This window comes from Fukomys damarensis, unplaced genomic scaffold (assembly GCF_012274545.1).
Source record: "Fukomys damarensis isolate Sample0158 unplaced genomic scaffold, DMR_v1.0_HiC HiC_scaffold_16, whole genome shotgun sequence".
NCBI lineage: Eukaryota > Metazoa > Chordata > Mammalia > Rodentia > Bathyergidae > Fukomys > Fukomys damarensis.
The window spans coordinates 110,571,360-110,587,422 of NW_022900928.1; the positions used below are offsets into that span (position 1 = coordinate 110,571,360).

At 38.1% G+C, this 16,063-nt stretch overlaps 1 protein-coding gene across 5 annotated transcripts in view; it reads right to left on the reverse strand.

Annotated features, from left to right (window-relative positions):
- Positions 1-257: 257 nt before the first annotated feature.
- The window catches only part of Lancl1 (LanC like 1), a 34,092-nt gene continuing 18,286 nt past the window's right edge, over positions 258-16,063 (reverse strand). For all 5 annotated transcript variants that reach the window (XM_010616051.3, XM_010616050.3, XM_010616049.3 and 2 more), the window contains exons 5-10: positions 9,328-9,463; positions 8,553-8,699; positions 6,225-6,407; positions 4,181-4,357; positions 3,548-3,620; positions 258-2,994 (exon numbers count right to left, since the gene is read on the reverse strand). In XM_010616051.3, the coding sequence (XP_010614353.1) occupies positions 2,918-2,994; positions 3,548-3,620; positions 4,181-4,357; positions 6,225-6,407; positions 8,553-8,699; positions 9,328-9,463 (793 nt within the window). In that variant the 3' untranslated portion in view covers positions 258-2,917. The remainder of the gene's footprint in view (positions 2,995-3,547; positions 3,621-4,180; positions 4,358-6,224; positions 6,408-8,552; positions 8,700-9,327; positions 9,464-16,063) is intronic.

Below are 16,063 nucleotides of genomic sequence, written 5' to 3' on the forward strand. Positions count from 1 at the left end.
CCAAGAGAGTGTGTAAATAGATATCCACTGTTCACAATTTCTGTAGAAGGTAGGGCATCGAAAGACTGGACACAAATTAATCTGAATTAACCTGAGGATATAGAATAGAGTGTATCTCTCAATTCAGTTATTTAGGGAAATGGTAGTAAGGACAGAATAGTCAAATATCCCCTTTTACTTAAAACTCTACCATGGAGACTTTTAATTGTAGATAATTGAAACTGACATGAAAGATGAAAAGAACCAGAGATTTTAGGGAAATGGTAGTAAGGACAGAATAGTCAAATATCCCCTTTTACTTAAAACTCTACCATGGAGACTTTTAATTGTAGATAATTGAAACTGACATGAAAGATGAAAAGGGAACCAGATGACTCTAAGGATTAAATTCAGATGTAACTAACACGAGGTGGGGGCTATGGGAATGCACATGATTATGTTAACACTTTCACATGAAGAAAAGTTAACCACTGCAATTTCTCATCACCATCTGAACAGAAACCTATCACAGGATAAATGAACACTACTTGACAAGCTTTGAAGGTTTTACTACCCAGTCTTTGCATGGAGGTATGAGATGCTATTGAATTTTCTAGGAAACAACTTTTGGGGACGTTTTTAGCTGAGAAGAAAGGTATCTGAGGGAGAAGCACAGTACAAATAGAACTAAAATGATGCTACTGCTTCCTTCTGAAGGTAAAAAAAGTCAGTGAAAAACCTTCTTTTAGTCATTACCATGGTGTTAAAGTATTGGTCTTGGCTTTGTACCCTCTGCTTGAGTTTAAAATCCTACCAAAATTATCTTAGCTTTTAAGCATAAATAAAACAAACAGTGGCGCAAATATATGGTCAGTTTAGTAACAGTTTTAAAAAAACTACCAAAAAAAACTTTAATCATGTCTATGTTGGTGAATTTTAACAGCTGACAAAAACTGAACTGTAATCGAAATATTAACAAGAATCATATGTAGAATGTTCTCCCTGCTTTGACGTCTTCCTGGGGTTAAATTAAGCAAGATGCTCAGGGAAGCAACTGTGATTAAGACTCCCCTGGCTCACACAAAGTGTGTGCTGCTCTTTTTCCCTTGGTTAGTAATTATGGTAGCTAAAAGTACAGGCACAATGTAATAGGACATTTAACTAAACCAAATGGCTTTATTCTTTTAAGTTGGACACCCGGCCAAAGGCAAATGAACTCCACTGTGTGTTCCTTTTACTTATTCCTGTAAATGCCAACACTGCTGATCTGAAACTTCCACAAGAAAAGCACAGCTTGTATACAGCTTACCAGGAGCACTTCAGCAATCTAAGAGGCACGAGTTCCCTGACTTCCATAAGTCACAGAGGGAGTGATCTAAACCTAGGAATTGAACAGTGGGCTACTCTGTAGATCCAACTGTCAGTAGACTTTAAAGGGTCAGACAATTTTCAGTAATACTGGCTATTTTGGTGGTAAAAAGAAAAAAATAACAGAGGATTGCTATCCATAGGAACCAGCATATACTCTGTGGGGATTTGGTTTAAAGTTCCAATAAAAACACGTTTTTGTGACCAAGAGAGCAATAAAATTGGCACATTTAAAGTTCTCAGACCCTGTTATTTTAAAGCTGCATAATGTTCTAAAATCAGTCAAAAATTGTCTTGCTTGGCCTGGGAAAGGAAGCAAAAGGAGGAGGAGGGGGAAGATCTGATGAGCAAGCCATCTGTGTAGAATGTGAAACACTAAGGAGTCTTCATCTACCATACAAAATAAAAACCTGGTTCTGTGGTCTTAGGCAGACAAACAGTTAAGCCTAGGATATGCAAAGATTCATTTGTTACAAACATGAACTCATGTAATACCTCCTAGTAGACAATTTCTGTTAAGACTTTAATGTTCTTTTTCAAGTTACTGGCTATACAGCATTTCCTTTCCTGCCTCCTTATAAGCAAAGGTAGACTCCTGTAGTATTTAGTGAAAAGACCAATGTTTAGGTAAATTGACAGGAATAAATTATATGGCTCTTACTAAGCAGCCAGCACTGAAGCATAGCCTCTGCAGAGTAAGTGAAACCACAAGTCCAGGTTTAGAAGTTATGTAGAAGAGGACAGACAAGAGTCTGTGCTCATAGCCCACTCACATAGAAAACTTGTGTCCTGAACTCATGGGAATAGCAACGAATAAACATAAATGAATCTGAGTAAATAGTTCAAACATACATGCAATTATTTTAGAGAAAATGATAAAATGTTAATATAAGCTTATTTTGAACTAACTTTCAAATCAGAATGTTCATGACAATCATCACAAAATGCTGGCCTACAGGGGCTTGCATGCTTCTCTGACAAAGAGGCAAATTTGAAAGTATGTTTATCTCTAGTCCAAATAAGCAACAAGAATTTGAAAAATGCTATTAAGGTCCTGAGTCCAGTTTGCAACTCTTGGAAATTTTTCCCTGGAAGTGTAGTTTTATTTTTGTCCCTTTTTATGATCAACCACATAGAGAAAAGCAAGCCATAAAACTGCTTTACTGTTAGAGAAAGAATATTAAACAAAAGAGGTTGGAAGACAATATTCAATCATATTCACATACTTAAGTTTGCTTATCTATATTTGAGTTTCTTTTAAATATTTTTAGAACAGAAATACTTACATTCATCAACTTAAATAAGAGTAAGAAATCCTCCAAGTTCTGAAATATACACAAATGACCTCAAAATACTGTACTTGTCACTCATCTTTCCTGTTGGAAGAAACTCAAAAGTTAAAAGACTTCCTTGCATACTTTAAAATACAGTAAAAATAATTTAAAAAAATCAACTAAATGGAGTATACAATTGGACGCTATGTTTCCTTGAAAAGAGGTGAAGCACTGTGCCCAGGTGTGGACATACAGAAAGGGTCCTGCAGTAAGTTGCGGGGGGTAACGCTTTCCTCTTACAGTTCAAATGCAGGGAACTTGGCTTTGGTGGGGATGAGCAGGTCTGCCAGGAAGTATATTGTTCCAGCCATCCCTGGGAGAGAAAGGCAAAAGATATTACACCAAATGATTCCACTCCATGGAGCAGCTCCACTCCTTAGATTAACACGTTACATCACAATAGTAATGACAGTGACTTAATGGAAACAGAAATCTCTATTTACGTACTCTGCAGTTTTGAGATCCCTAGTGACATGCTCGGCCTTTTTATCCACGGTGAGACAGGAGAGAGAATAGAGACAGATATGTCCAAGTCACTGTCTGTCATTACCACAGTGAGAGCACAGTCTGCTTATCTGTGATGTGAGGACAGTAATATTTGATGGTTGTGCGGAAATGATTTACAGTGGCATCTGCAAAATGCTCAGCGTGTGCCCAGCTCCATAAATGGTAGTTACCACTGTGACTATAAATACTCAGTCTATGGTGGGACAAGTGCTGATTTTTAATGCTAACTTGTCATATGAGAAAATAAAGTGTTAAGTAATAAAATTAATTTGCTGCTGCAACTGAAATTCAAATGCATTAATTAGGAAGCACAAAAGTAGCTGCTGATATTATAAGGCAAATAAATAATGTGTGAATACCTTCAAAGAGGGAGAAAGGGGTATCTGGTGTCCTGCATCCATGTTCTCCATAGTCTAAGCACCATTCAGCAAACTGAAAATAAAACCAGGTTTAATTACTATAATGATTTCTTCCTGAGACTCTAGAAGTTGACAGAGATCATCTTTACTATTATTATTTTGTTTTGTTTTGTTTTTTGAGATAGGGTCTCACTATGTAGTTGAGGCTGACCTGGAACTCACTATGTAGTCCAGGCTGGTCTTGAACTCACAGTGATCCTCCTGCCTCAGCCTCTTGAGTGCTGGGATTACAGGCATGTGCCACCAAGCCTGGCTCAGAGTTCATCTCTGAGTCAGAGAAGAAGTGGATGTCCAGAAATGGATGTCCATTCCAAAAGAAGAGTATGTAGTGGGAGGAATTTAATGAATTGTTTGAGCCAGGGATTGCCAAGGTTATCCAAGAAGGAGAGAAGAAAATCACCCTGCATCTTTATTTTTTTCTTCCATAAATACTGTTGAGTAGAATTATGGCCCTTTAGGTTTTGAAGGTTTTTCTTAAAGAATATGCTTGTCTTTAAAATAAATTTACTGAATCAGATGAGCTACAGTCCCTTCCAGAACCCGCTGAGGGGCTGCTTTCCTGCTGACTCCTACCTTACAGGCCCTGTACAGATACTTCTTGTCCTGTGTGAGGTTGTAGAGCGTCAGGAAGGCATAGGCGTTCCCTGCAGCACCGTGGCACAGCCCATAGCCCTTCCTCAGCAGCCCGTACTTCCAGATCACATCGGCACACTGGTAGGCATCGCTGAGGTACTGCTCCCCTCTGAACACCTGCAGGGTCAAGGGACGTGAGTTTTATTATAGAGTGGATACAAAAGGAAGTCCTGGGGACATTCCTTCCTGCTAGGAAAGAAGAGATGGGAGAGGGAAGAAAAAGAGAGACTAGCAAGAAAAGGCAAGGGTTTTAGTGAGAGATGTGTTACATCGAGAGTGACAAATTATTAAAACTGATTAGCTTTGCTGCTTTTTAAATCGGGTATGCCCTTGTCTACAGAGTCCTGCACCTGTTTGTGTATGTGGACGTTTCTGATGAAGCAACATCATTTACGCTGCAAATTGCTGTTATCAGTCGCTCTCCAAAGAGCACATGCTAACTTCTCTTGTAACTATGATACCTTTTGCCATTAGGAAGTTTCTTTATTAAAAAAGGAAAAAAGAAGGGGTTGGGAATTTAGCTCAGTGGTTCCGCCACCTGCCTCATAAATGCAAGGACCGAGATTGATCCCTGGTACCAAAAAAAAAAAAAAAGTTTCTTTATACACCAGAGAAGAAACTGTTAGTTGTTAACTGCAAATTGATTATAAAGCACCAGGCTTCGTTAGAAAAAGGTAACCTTTATAACCCTTTGTTGCCTTTCATGTCTTGATCAAAAACTTATATTGTGAGTAGATATTTTTAGTTATCTCATTGAAAAGAAAATGTCCTTAAAAAGTAGTATAAAGCAGTTTAATTTTTTTTTCTTTATATTCAACTTTCTGAAATGAATTTGATATAGTAAAAGCTTAGTTATGAGATGTCAGTGTCTATAGTTCACAGATTTGTAATTGGTTGACTTGGCACCAATGATCATCAATATCTTCAATTTTTTCAGTTAAGTACCTTTTTGTTCTTTGTTACAGTTCTGCTACAACAAGCCTTTTAGGAGTGATATTTGTATTTTGCAAAATTGTAGTAATATACACACATTATCAAAGTTACCATTTGAACAATTTTTAACCATTCAACTCAGTGGCATTAATTACACTCATAATGTAGTATTACTATCATTACTGTCTATTTGCAAGACTTCATCATTCCCAACAGAAACTATCCATTAAGCAATACATCGATATTCTCCCCCTAGCTCCAGAACCTTTTACTTTCTGTCTCTATGAATTTGCTTATTCTGGACACTTCATGTTAGCCATCACTTTGAATAAGTGGGTCATAAAGTATTTATTTTATCCTTTTGTGTCTAGCTTATTTCTCTTAGTATGTTTTCAAGGCCCATAAGTTGTGGTACGTATTTGAATTTCATTCTTTTTTAAGACTAAATAAATTCTGTGTACGTCATGTTTTCGTTTTCTGTTCATCTGTTGAAGGATACTCAGCAAGGACCTATTATGAAAGTTGGTACACATCTGTCTGTTTGAATTCTTGGTTTTAGTTTCTGTGGGTGTACATCTATGAGTAGAATTGCTACATATAGATTATTTATTTTATTTTAAGTACCAGGGATCGAACCTGGGACCTGGCATGCTTGTGAGACAGGCACGGCACCACTGAGCTAAATCCCTGGCCCTAGATATAGATTATATATTACTTGAATGTTTAATTTTTTGAACACCCACAAACTGTTTTCTATGGCAGCTACATCATTTCATGCTCCCACCAGCAATGAGGGTTCTGTTTTTAATTGAGGTTCTGAGTCGCTGAGTGCGGCCACAGATGCTGTTTGCTGTTGTCTTGGTTACTCTACCTATTATGAAGCAATCAACTGCTCTGCGAAATAATGTCTGTTAAAGTACAATGGATACTGTGAAATGAATTATAACACCATGCAGCAAAATGATCTAAGGTCCAACTAGTTATTTTAAATTATAAAATTTTTGTTATATTTTCTAGTTTTTTTTTTTTTTTTAAGAAGAAAACACTGTACCTTGTAGGCCTGGGTGAGCATGTAGATTACTCCAGGGGCGCCGTGGCACCAGTGGACAAGCAGATCTCGATTATCATCCAGACATGGAGGATAATTGCCAGAAGGGAATTTCAGCTGGCAGACAAAGTCTACACTGGGCTTGATCAAACTATGTAACTCTGCTTGGCTCACTTGAAGGCTGGGCTAAAAAATGAGAAACAATTATTAGTTCTGCTGAAGTGAAGAGACCTTCCCTCAACCCAGTATGCATTTTAAATCAGAAAAACAAGAAACATGAACTGGAAAGTCATTAAAAGGTTTGGATTTCATCCAATTTTTTCCACCTACTCCAAAATCTTTGTTAAGTAAACTTTTGTGATGTCATTTTATAATCGTTAAGTAATAGAACAAATTAAATTAGGTCATCAGTTAACTCAGGGCCTTCTGTGTGCATTAATTTTCAATACTTGTTATTTACATACATACAAATAATTTTAATTCAATGCTTGAGAATATGAAAGCAGAAGTTTCCTAAAATTTCAATTCCTAAAGCATGCTTTAAGAGCGTAAAGAGATGTGGTAGATCACCAAGCACAACTTTCATTACTACATTTGGAGAAGCGATAAATGATGTTTCAATAGAAAAGGACACCTGGAATCTAATGTCAAGCTACAGCATGACTTCAGATCAAATCTTTCTGCAGAGGATTTAAAACCAATCTATATATAGGATTAGCCTGAATGATGTTCAGATTTACAGGACACACTGATGTAGGGCATATGAGATGCCATTTTTGATATCACTTTTTAATTTCTCTGCTCCTGTTCTTAACTCAATGCACTGCACACTCTTCAAACTACCAGTCCACAGTGCTGTGCAGTCAGCAATGGGTGGGGCATGTGAGGCTGAAGTGGGGACAGGGTGTGAGGCACAGGCAGGAGGAGGTGCTGGGAATGCAGACACCACACACTTTTTACAAGATTTGGAATGTGCACTGAGTTCTTCAGAGGACACAGGCTGCCCTTTACATAAAGAACAGTGTTCAAGTTCAATTTAGTGTTAGAGCAGAATGGGGAAACTTGCAAGGGTAATCCAACATGGCCTAAAAGTAGTATTGGTTTATTTTATGTTGGTAGAAAGGCATATACTAGAGTGGACTTTCAAGAATAAAAATTAAATCATTTCAAATATATAATAGTCCACAAATGGAAAATCAGTACTTGGGTTTTCAGTTATCTTATTATAGCTAACAGAGGCAGGCAGAGAGTATCTCCTGATTATCTGTTTTAAAGAAGGTCAATATGGCTATCTGGTCACCAACATGCATGATTCTAACTCACCTTGAACTTCAGAAGATACAAGCTCTCCTTTCCCGAAAACTTTTAAGGATCTACATGTACTCTGAGAAACAGTGAGCTCCTGAATGTCCCAGAAAAATAAAAGAACTGAAGCTTAAACTGTCAAAAACTCTAATTGGAAACTTCTAGTTGAGAAGTACAGAATAAATACAACTTTCTTTGGATTGCCACTAACAATCTGAGTGCGACTTTGTATTCCAAAGCAGTAATAACTTAAGAGTATTTTAGCTCCCCTCTCATTATTTAGTTATAGGCAGAGGGAAGGGCTAACAAGGATTCTGTACTACAGTCAGCTACTTAGATGTAACATGTACATGTTAGGTGTAACATGTACATCCAAGCAGTCATGTTAACTACATTAATGCAACACTTTATGTCACACTATGCTTTGGGAAGGCGAGAGTGGCAGTTCTGCCATTAATCAATTTTTTTGGAGGGGTAGTGAATTCCATTTGTTTGCAGCTTACTTGACTTTGATTGACATCTCTCAGTGTTATCAAAACCTAAGAACTGCTGAGCATAGCATATTCAGCTATTTTTCAGGTACATTATGCAACACTCACTAAAATGTCTCAGCTTTGCTAAGCGAGCCTTAGACAACATGTGCTCATTTGGTTTTGATCTTACTCGTGGTATCTGTTTCAGTGGGTTGTACCATATAAGGCAGACTAATACTCTTAACTCAAGGGAACTGTTGGAAGAGGAGAGTAAAAGGGTACTTCACATAAGTTTATCGGTCAAAATAGTTTGTACAAATAGCACTGAGTAGGCAAGTGTGGCAACAGAAAAGTCAAACACCATGAAGCAGCCCATTCCTTGTTTATATACTTTAAAATGCATCTGGGCCAACATTTCTGTTTGTTCAGCTCAAGCAGGTAAAATAAGTATGAAAAAAGAAGGATAAAATATTGCTAAGGATCTGTCTTCCCCCTTAAGACAGTATGGCCATCAGGAAGCATACTCTAAAGTCTCACCATACTCACCCCTTACCTGCATCAAGTAGTAATAAATTCCTGCCAGGCCATGAGCAGCCCCTACGTAATATTCCTGGTACCATTCATACATCAATGGAGACTTTGCCGTAAAGTTTCTCTTTTTAGCTAGGTTTTCTCCAGAGGTTAAAACTGTTTCACAAATCTATAGGGAGAGAGTCAACCAAAATAATAATTAGAATGCAACCCATCCAGGGTGGAAGCAAAGTTTTTTCACAAGAAGTGCCAAAGAATTGAGAGCAAATTAGACACCACCTTCTGACCAGAAGTGCAGTTTACTTCTGCTTCAGACCAGTGAGGGAACTGAAAACTGTGAGGGAGGGCAGGCTACATTGTGTAGGCTACAATGCGAGAAAGGGCAGGCTAGATAGTGAACTCTTCTCACTAGTGCTACACAGTGAGCTCAAGGCCAGCCTGAATTACATAGTGAGACCCTGTCTTAAAAAACAAACCAACCAACCCCCCCAATCCCCCAAAGCCAAACCAAACCAAACAAACCAAAAAGGAAAGCATAAACACCTCTAGGCACAGGAGACAGCTGCATCTGGGAGGTGAAATCTGGCCCTAAACTTCCTCTGAAAGGGTCTCTAAAAACTCTCAAATGGAGTAAGTTGGCCTGACTCCAAGTCCCTCCCTACAGTGGTTCCAGAGAGCCGGGAAATACATTATCTTTCTACTTGGAGTGTGCTGACTGGAAAAACAAAGACAATTGTTTAGGGAGAGAATAAGACAGTGGGATTCTAAAAAAACTACAAAGCAGAAAAATGCGGTACCTGCTGAATATGGCTTTGAGGAATTTTTTCCATCCCAAAGTTTTTATTGACAAAAAGAAGAGCATAGATGTAGCCGATTCGTCCATACAGCATTTCATTTGGAGCATGGGGATCGATCTTATTTAGATGAATTAGCCTAGGAATAGAAATTTAAGCCTGAGGTAATTTGAAAGGAACTTATCAACATTCAAACATAAGTCTTCGATTAAATCTCTCTTCACAGTGGAACTGATGAAAATTTGATGAAGGAATAAATAGAAGTCTGCGCTAAGGCTACCCAAAGTATCCCTACTTCCTCACAGAGGTGTGCCCCAAGACTAGTACTTCAGCAGCTGGGGTCAGAGAAACAAACAACTGCTGGCTGTTGTAGCATTTCATACTCAGGAGAAAGGACTAAATCAACACTCAAGGGCTATAGTCATAAAAAGAAACTCCAGCTATACCCCACTGGGTTCCTTCTTGGTTTATTCCTTAATGGGTTACCAGCCCTATGTGAAGTGTCCGTACAGCAGCCTGACCTTCCCAAGCAGCAACACATGCAGTGGCACAAAGGTTTCAGCCTTCCTGCTTCCCACTCTCAGCCTCTGGCTCTTATCTTCAGAAGCAGACTTGTTTACTGACTCTATCTCTACCTGTTCTCCAACTTGCTATTTAATAATACTTCTTCACAACCACACCACTGTGGCACACAATATGCTCACTCTTTGTTAACAGTTGCAGTGTAGTATATTGTTAAATGGATAGATTAAATTTATTAGGTCTTTACTGACAGACTCAGTTCAGCTTCTCAGACAGTTTTCAGTTCTAGTTCCAGAAAAGATGGAGTAAACTGATTTCACCCTGCCTTTCTCACTTAATGTAGCCCTAAATTCCAGACAGCCATGAAGCAGATATTTAAGGACTCCGAAAGTAAAACAGCATCAGGCAGAATGGGGAAGACCAGAATTTGAAGAGCCACCAAAAGGGGTGAGTTTGCTGTATTTTCCCCTGGCCTGAACTCAGTACTGTAAGGTAAATCCTACACATGGGCAATGGGGAGGCCAACAGAACCTCGGAAGGATCCTTTCAGTTCTCTCTCAGTTAACAAGAAAGCAAAAGAAACTCCTAATACTAGAGTAACTCCTGTACTTTTTTCTCTTACCCCAGGCCATAAGCAATACTATAATGGGAACTCAATGGAGTCAAAACTCTAAGGGAGGGAACCTTCTGCACAGATCCGAGGATCCAGGAAGGAGGGGACCCCACTGCTTTATCTGTCTCTGTCCTCCAAAACACCAGGTTCCAGATGCAACCATGGGAAGTACCATGGGAAGTATAGGGCAGAGCAGGGGAGACAGAGAGGGAATAAATGTAGGAAAGAAACCTCATTTGGCCATTCGAACCCTATAAAAGAATCTCTTCTTTTTTGAGGGAGTGTGTGGGGTTATACGACAAACTGATAGCCAGAGAAAATATCCTTGCTGTTTTATATTATCACATTGAGTTTTGAAAGTGCATCTCAATTTTCCCTAAAGTAGACTATGAGTTCAGTGTGATCCCATTTAAAACATTTAAATTGTTGGTGAAACCTGACCAAATGATATTAGTAAAAAGACCCAAGGAATTTCTGGAAAACCAAATTGATCTGGTAGTTTGTGACACTCAACCAACTAATCTCTATTCTTAAGATTTCTCATCTATAAAATGAATAGCTCTTCTGAGTTAAAAATTCTGTCATTTGGTGTCTGTGTAGAAACTTAATTTTAAAGTAGTTAGGAACAATGTGCTGTGCCTCTGTGCCATCTACATTTATTCTTTGCACAAGGAATGGTCAATTAGCACTGAAGTACCAGAAGTCATGAATATGAGAGGCTTGGTTGCATTTGAAATACTTGTCATGAAACAACTCAGAGGTACTCTATAACAAATAACTATCAAACTCTACACTAGGACATTTGTTAATAAGTGTAGTAAAAATGTTTAGAAAATGGCTTTCACTGATGCAGGGAGTAGTAGTCACAGGTTAGAGGTATAGGTGACAGCACAAGCTTTTTCATCCTTCAGTGGATAAGACCTAGGAGGGGCTTCAATGTGGGTTTCTCTGAGCTATAGAAACAGGTTAGGGGACTATGTATGTATGTGGGTCTTTTTTCTGAGGTTTGTGTGTCTGTCAGAAGAGGTCAAGGTATACTGAGGGGTTATATATACAGTCCCACAACTAATCTGTGGAGATTCCCCACAGTTACTAAAAGCAACAACAAAAGAAATCCAAGCAAACGAAATCTGACAACTGGCCACTGGTAGGTTTACACCAGTAAGTTTAGTGAAAATGTCCCACCTGTGAAAGGAGAAACAACCCTCGTCCCCACCCCCTATTTCTGTAAGCTACTGGGAAAGGAGAGGAGCATTTAAGGTTTCAAATGAAGAGGACATGTTTCAGGAACCAGAATGAGCTGGTTTCAGTGACCAAAAGTGGCTGACAGTTATGAAGCAAGGGCTGAGAAGAAGGTACAAAGGAGGCTTCAAGGGAACCTACTCTCCAGAAGGAAAGATGGATTTAAAACAGCATGGCTAGTTGCAGTTACTGAAAAAGGTAAAACTTTTTCACAACATACCTTAACAAATCGAAACATCTCAAATTAGAGAAACATGAAAATGCTGATTCATGCATTTAAAAAAATAAATATAGATAATAAGCTCACATTCAATAGGAATAGGGTCACCATGACCAGAAGTTTCTTTCTATTTTCAGGTAATAGCTTATTTGACCTTTGTTTAATATCTACAGGGCTATACAGGTGGTAGAATTGTGGGCCATGTACTTCAGTACCATATATATGTGTGTACACATACATGAACACCTATATCCCGATTTGTGTGTGTGTTTGTGTGTGGGTGTGGTGATGTGCATCAAACCCAGGACCTTGTGCATGCTAGGTAAACAATCCAAAAATTATAATTTTTTCCTTATGCCAGAACTGCCAATTCAGTTAACACAGATCACAAGAAAACAAATCTGGTTTACTAGTTAAAAACTCAACTAAGCCAGGTGTGGTGGTGCATGCCTGTAATCCCAGCAATTGAGAGGCTGAGGCAGGAGGATCACTGTGAGTTCAAGACCAGCCTGGGCTACGTAGTGAGTTCCAGGGCAGTCTCAACTACATAGTGAGACCCTGTCTCAAAAAACCAACAAAACAAAACAAACAAAAACCTCAACTATTGTAGTAAACAAAATTAATGTGTCAAGTTCAGATAAGAACCTATTGCCAAGTTTTAACATAAATTTATCAAACTGTATGGAACTTTAAATATAAAAAAAAACTTCTGATTTACTTTTGCAAAGGAAATTGAAAAAGCTATTCAAAAAGTAAAATTTCTGTTCAGTGTTTAGGGAAATACTACTTTAAAGAAGCATTAATCAGAACAACTACTGTATTACTCCAATGATATTCTAGCAAAATAAAATGCTTGAATCACTTGTTTTAGAAAACATCATTCCTTTATTTGGCAATGTTATCATGCTACCACTAGGTGGTGATATAAAATTAGCATCCCAATTATGTATTTTGCAACCAACATATTTTGCAAATTCTGGCATTTGTGCTGTTCACAGTAGGTAGCAAACACCTTTCAAATACTAAAAATAATGTATTGCTCAGAGCCAGTGTCATATTACAACAATAAAACAGGGTAATAAGGGAAGTTTTTTTTTCTGGATTGAATTCAAACTACTAAAATTTAGTTGGGTCTCATGATTACTAATAGTAGGACTTTTTAATGCTTCAACTGCATGCTACAACTGCATGCTACATTTTCAAGATAAAATAAGTATGTGACAGCATTCAAAAATCACTATGGTTATATGTCTGAAGAAACTCTCAAAATTATAAGCACATCACTGTAGCTCCATGTATTTGTTTTGATGTGTTGATATTAATAGCAACCAATCTTTGGAAGAGATCAGCAAGTCACTGAAATGTCACTGAAGGAAGAATAAAGACATTTAAAATTAGTAAGGTTCTGTTCCATTCCTAGCAATATTTCCCCAGGGTGTTTTGGGGGAGAGTTTTTTTTGCCCTGTATTATATCAAAAGATTAGTAAGAAGTCCTTTTCTGACCCATCACACAACAAAAGAGAGAGGTTATATATTTCCTGTCCAAAAAGCCAAAGTTCTTCATCATTCTAAGTACTGGCCCCAAAGTGCTATATATGACAAGCTAGTCATCTAATTAGATACAAAACAGGCAAAGCTCTCTGTTTGTTTTGAAGCACCAATATCTATGTGCAGCAGCAAAGGCAAAAACAGACATGATTTATGTCAGGCAGAAGAAAGAACTAGCTGTGTATACTGTCATTCACCAGCTCTCTCTGGCCATCTGCAGGATAATCTGAACAGAAACACAGATACATACTCCTCTTGGGGAGCCAGAGACTCCTCCAAGAAAAGTACACGTCCTCTCTTTATGCTGAAAGTAATCTGGAGGTTTTACCTAACTCTGGAAGCTTACAGGTTCCCTGGGGCCAAGGGTTAAGAATCTCTATCCAAGGGAAACACTTGTTTCTTTGGATTTCAGTTCCTCTGTCTAAGCTTTAGGCTTTTGATAATTTCAAAGGCCTTTTGCACTCTAAAACTCAAAATCATGATTGTGAAAGGCCATTACAATAAATGTAGGAAAGGTAATCTGGAATGTGTCGCTGGCAGTGGAGCACAACAGAGCCCATATACAAAAAATTGGAGTACATGTGAATCCCAAAAGGGTGTGATATGAGGGAGAAACTTTGGCGAAAAGGAAAGCAACAGGTTTAGTAAGTACCTGATGACATAAAAAAAATTTGTATTTCTTGAAATTGAGTTGAAAAGAATTATATATTTTTCCTTAAAAGAGAAGAGATATTAAGAATGAAGCAAGTGCTGTGATTTATAAATATTTTTTTCCTTCTGTTCTGTCACGAATTCCAAAATTCTGAAAAGTCAAAGTTGTGACCATACATGGCACATCTTTCTATCATCTACCCGCATTCTGTATTTTTGACCTTAACAAGCTTAGTGGCTATGAATAAAATACTGTTGAAATGTCATACACATTTTAAAAAGATACAAAATAAGAAAAACATCTTTATTACCAGGGTATCCAAAAATGAAATGGAATCTCTGCTTACACTTCAGAGTGTTTTAATTTTAATAAACCAATATTAATATATGGTACCATCTCCCAAAGACCGTTTCTTCACAAAGCCCCCAGGGTGAGAGGACAGGTGTGCGCCTGCGTGAGCGTGGCGGGTGCTGCTCCCTAGAACTGTAGTGTTCCGAGCACATAATCTCTGAGGACTCTGAGCAGCCAGGGCTTGAATACAAACTCCAATCTGTTTGAATACATTGTTTTCACTGAACATCTATTCACAGGCTTTCTACAACAAACTATCGTTATTCACCTATGCATACTTTGGGAGAGAGTCGCACTGTATGTTAAGACTTTGGGGCCACTATAATTTAATTTGATGGTACTTAAGAGTGATTCACTAGGGTAAGGGATTTAGCTCAGTGGTGCCGCACCTGCTTAGCGAGCACAAGATCCTGAGTTCAATCCCCAGTACCAAAAAAAAAAAAAAAAAAAGTAGTTTCTGTGTTTCAAATTTGAATACAGGAAGGACAGTTTCTGCACTGGCTGATCTTATGCAAGTCAAGTGCTCCAAAACATACTTTAAAATTTTGAGGAAATTAATGTTTTATATTACTTGTCTTTTGATCAAGCTTGGTGACAGATTTTATACTAAATACTTTCCAGCCCTGAAGTGGAATGGAATGTTCATAGTTTTTTCTCCTATCAACATTAAGTAATGTGTTTTTTAAAATTTTAAATTGTTACAATTTCCAGTGGAAAAATCAGCTAACAATAAGGAAATATAATGACTATATGGGAAAAAATTAGGGGAGGAAGGGAAATCTGCATAGGTTTGGATGATTCCTATTCAAATATAACACAATCCTATCTTACAATATCCAGAAAGCCTGCTAGTGAAGTATATGGTACCACACATACAGCAGTTCCTCAGTATCCATGAGCACTGGTTCCAGGACCATCAGTAGATACCAAAATCTGCAGATGCTCCAGTCCCTCATATAAAATGCTCTGTAAGCATATAACCTATGCCCTTCTCTCATGCACTATAAATTACTTTAGATCACTTATACTATCATATGCATGCTATATAAATTGTTGCACTGTTTAGGGAATAACAACATGGAAGAAAGTCTGCGCATGCTCAGTACAGAAATAATTTTTTCTCTAATTCTTGTCATCTATGATTGGCTGGATCTGTGGGCATGAACTTGTACACATGGAGGGCCAACTACGTAAGATTACCCAGGGGGCCCTCAGCGAACTAAACCTAAGATGGTAATGCCATTCTAACAGTAATTTGTAGGAAAAAAGAGTGGAATAAAAAAACATGGTCAATTCACTGTGGGTATCAGCACACTTACTAGGAGCCTAAGAGCCCCACGTGCAGACTTCCCAGCCCAGCATATTTCTTAGCAAAATTCAAGAGTGCTCAATAAGCTCTAGAAAGGCAATAAATATAGCACAGAAATTTAGGGATTCCTCATAATTTGTAGTGGACTGTCATACTGTAGTGGACTGTCATGATTTACATAAAAATGAGTCTAGATTTGTGTGCCACTGCCTCTCTCTAATCACTTTGTGGTCCCAAGAGGCCTCTCTGAGCCCACCTGCAAGATGGGAACTATACTTCTTT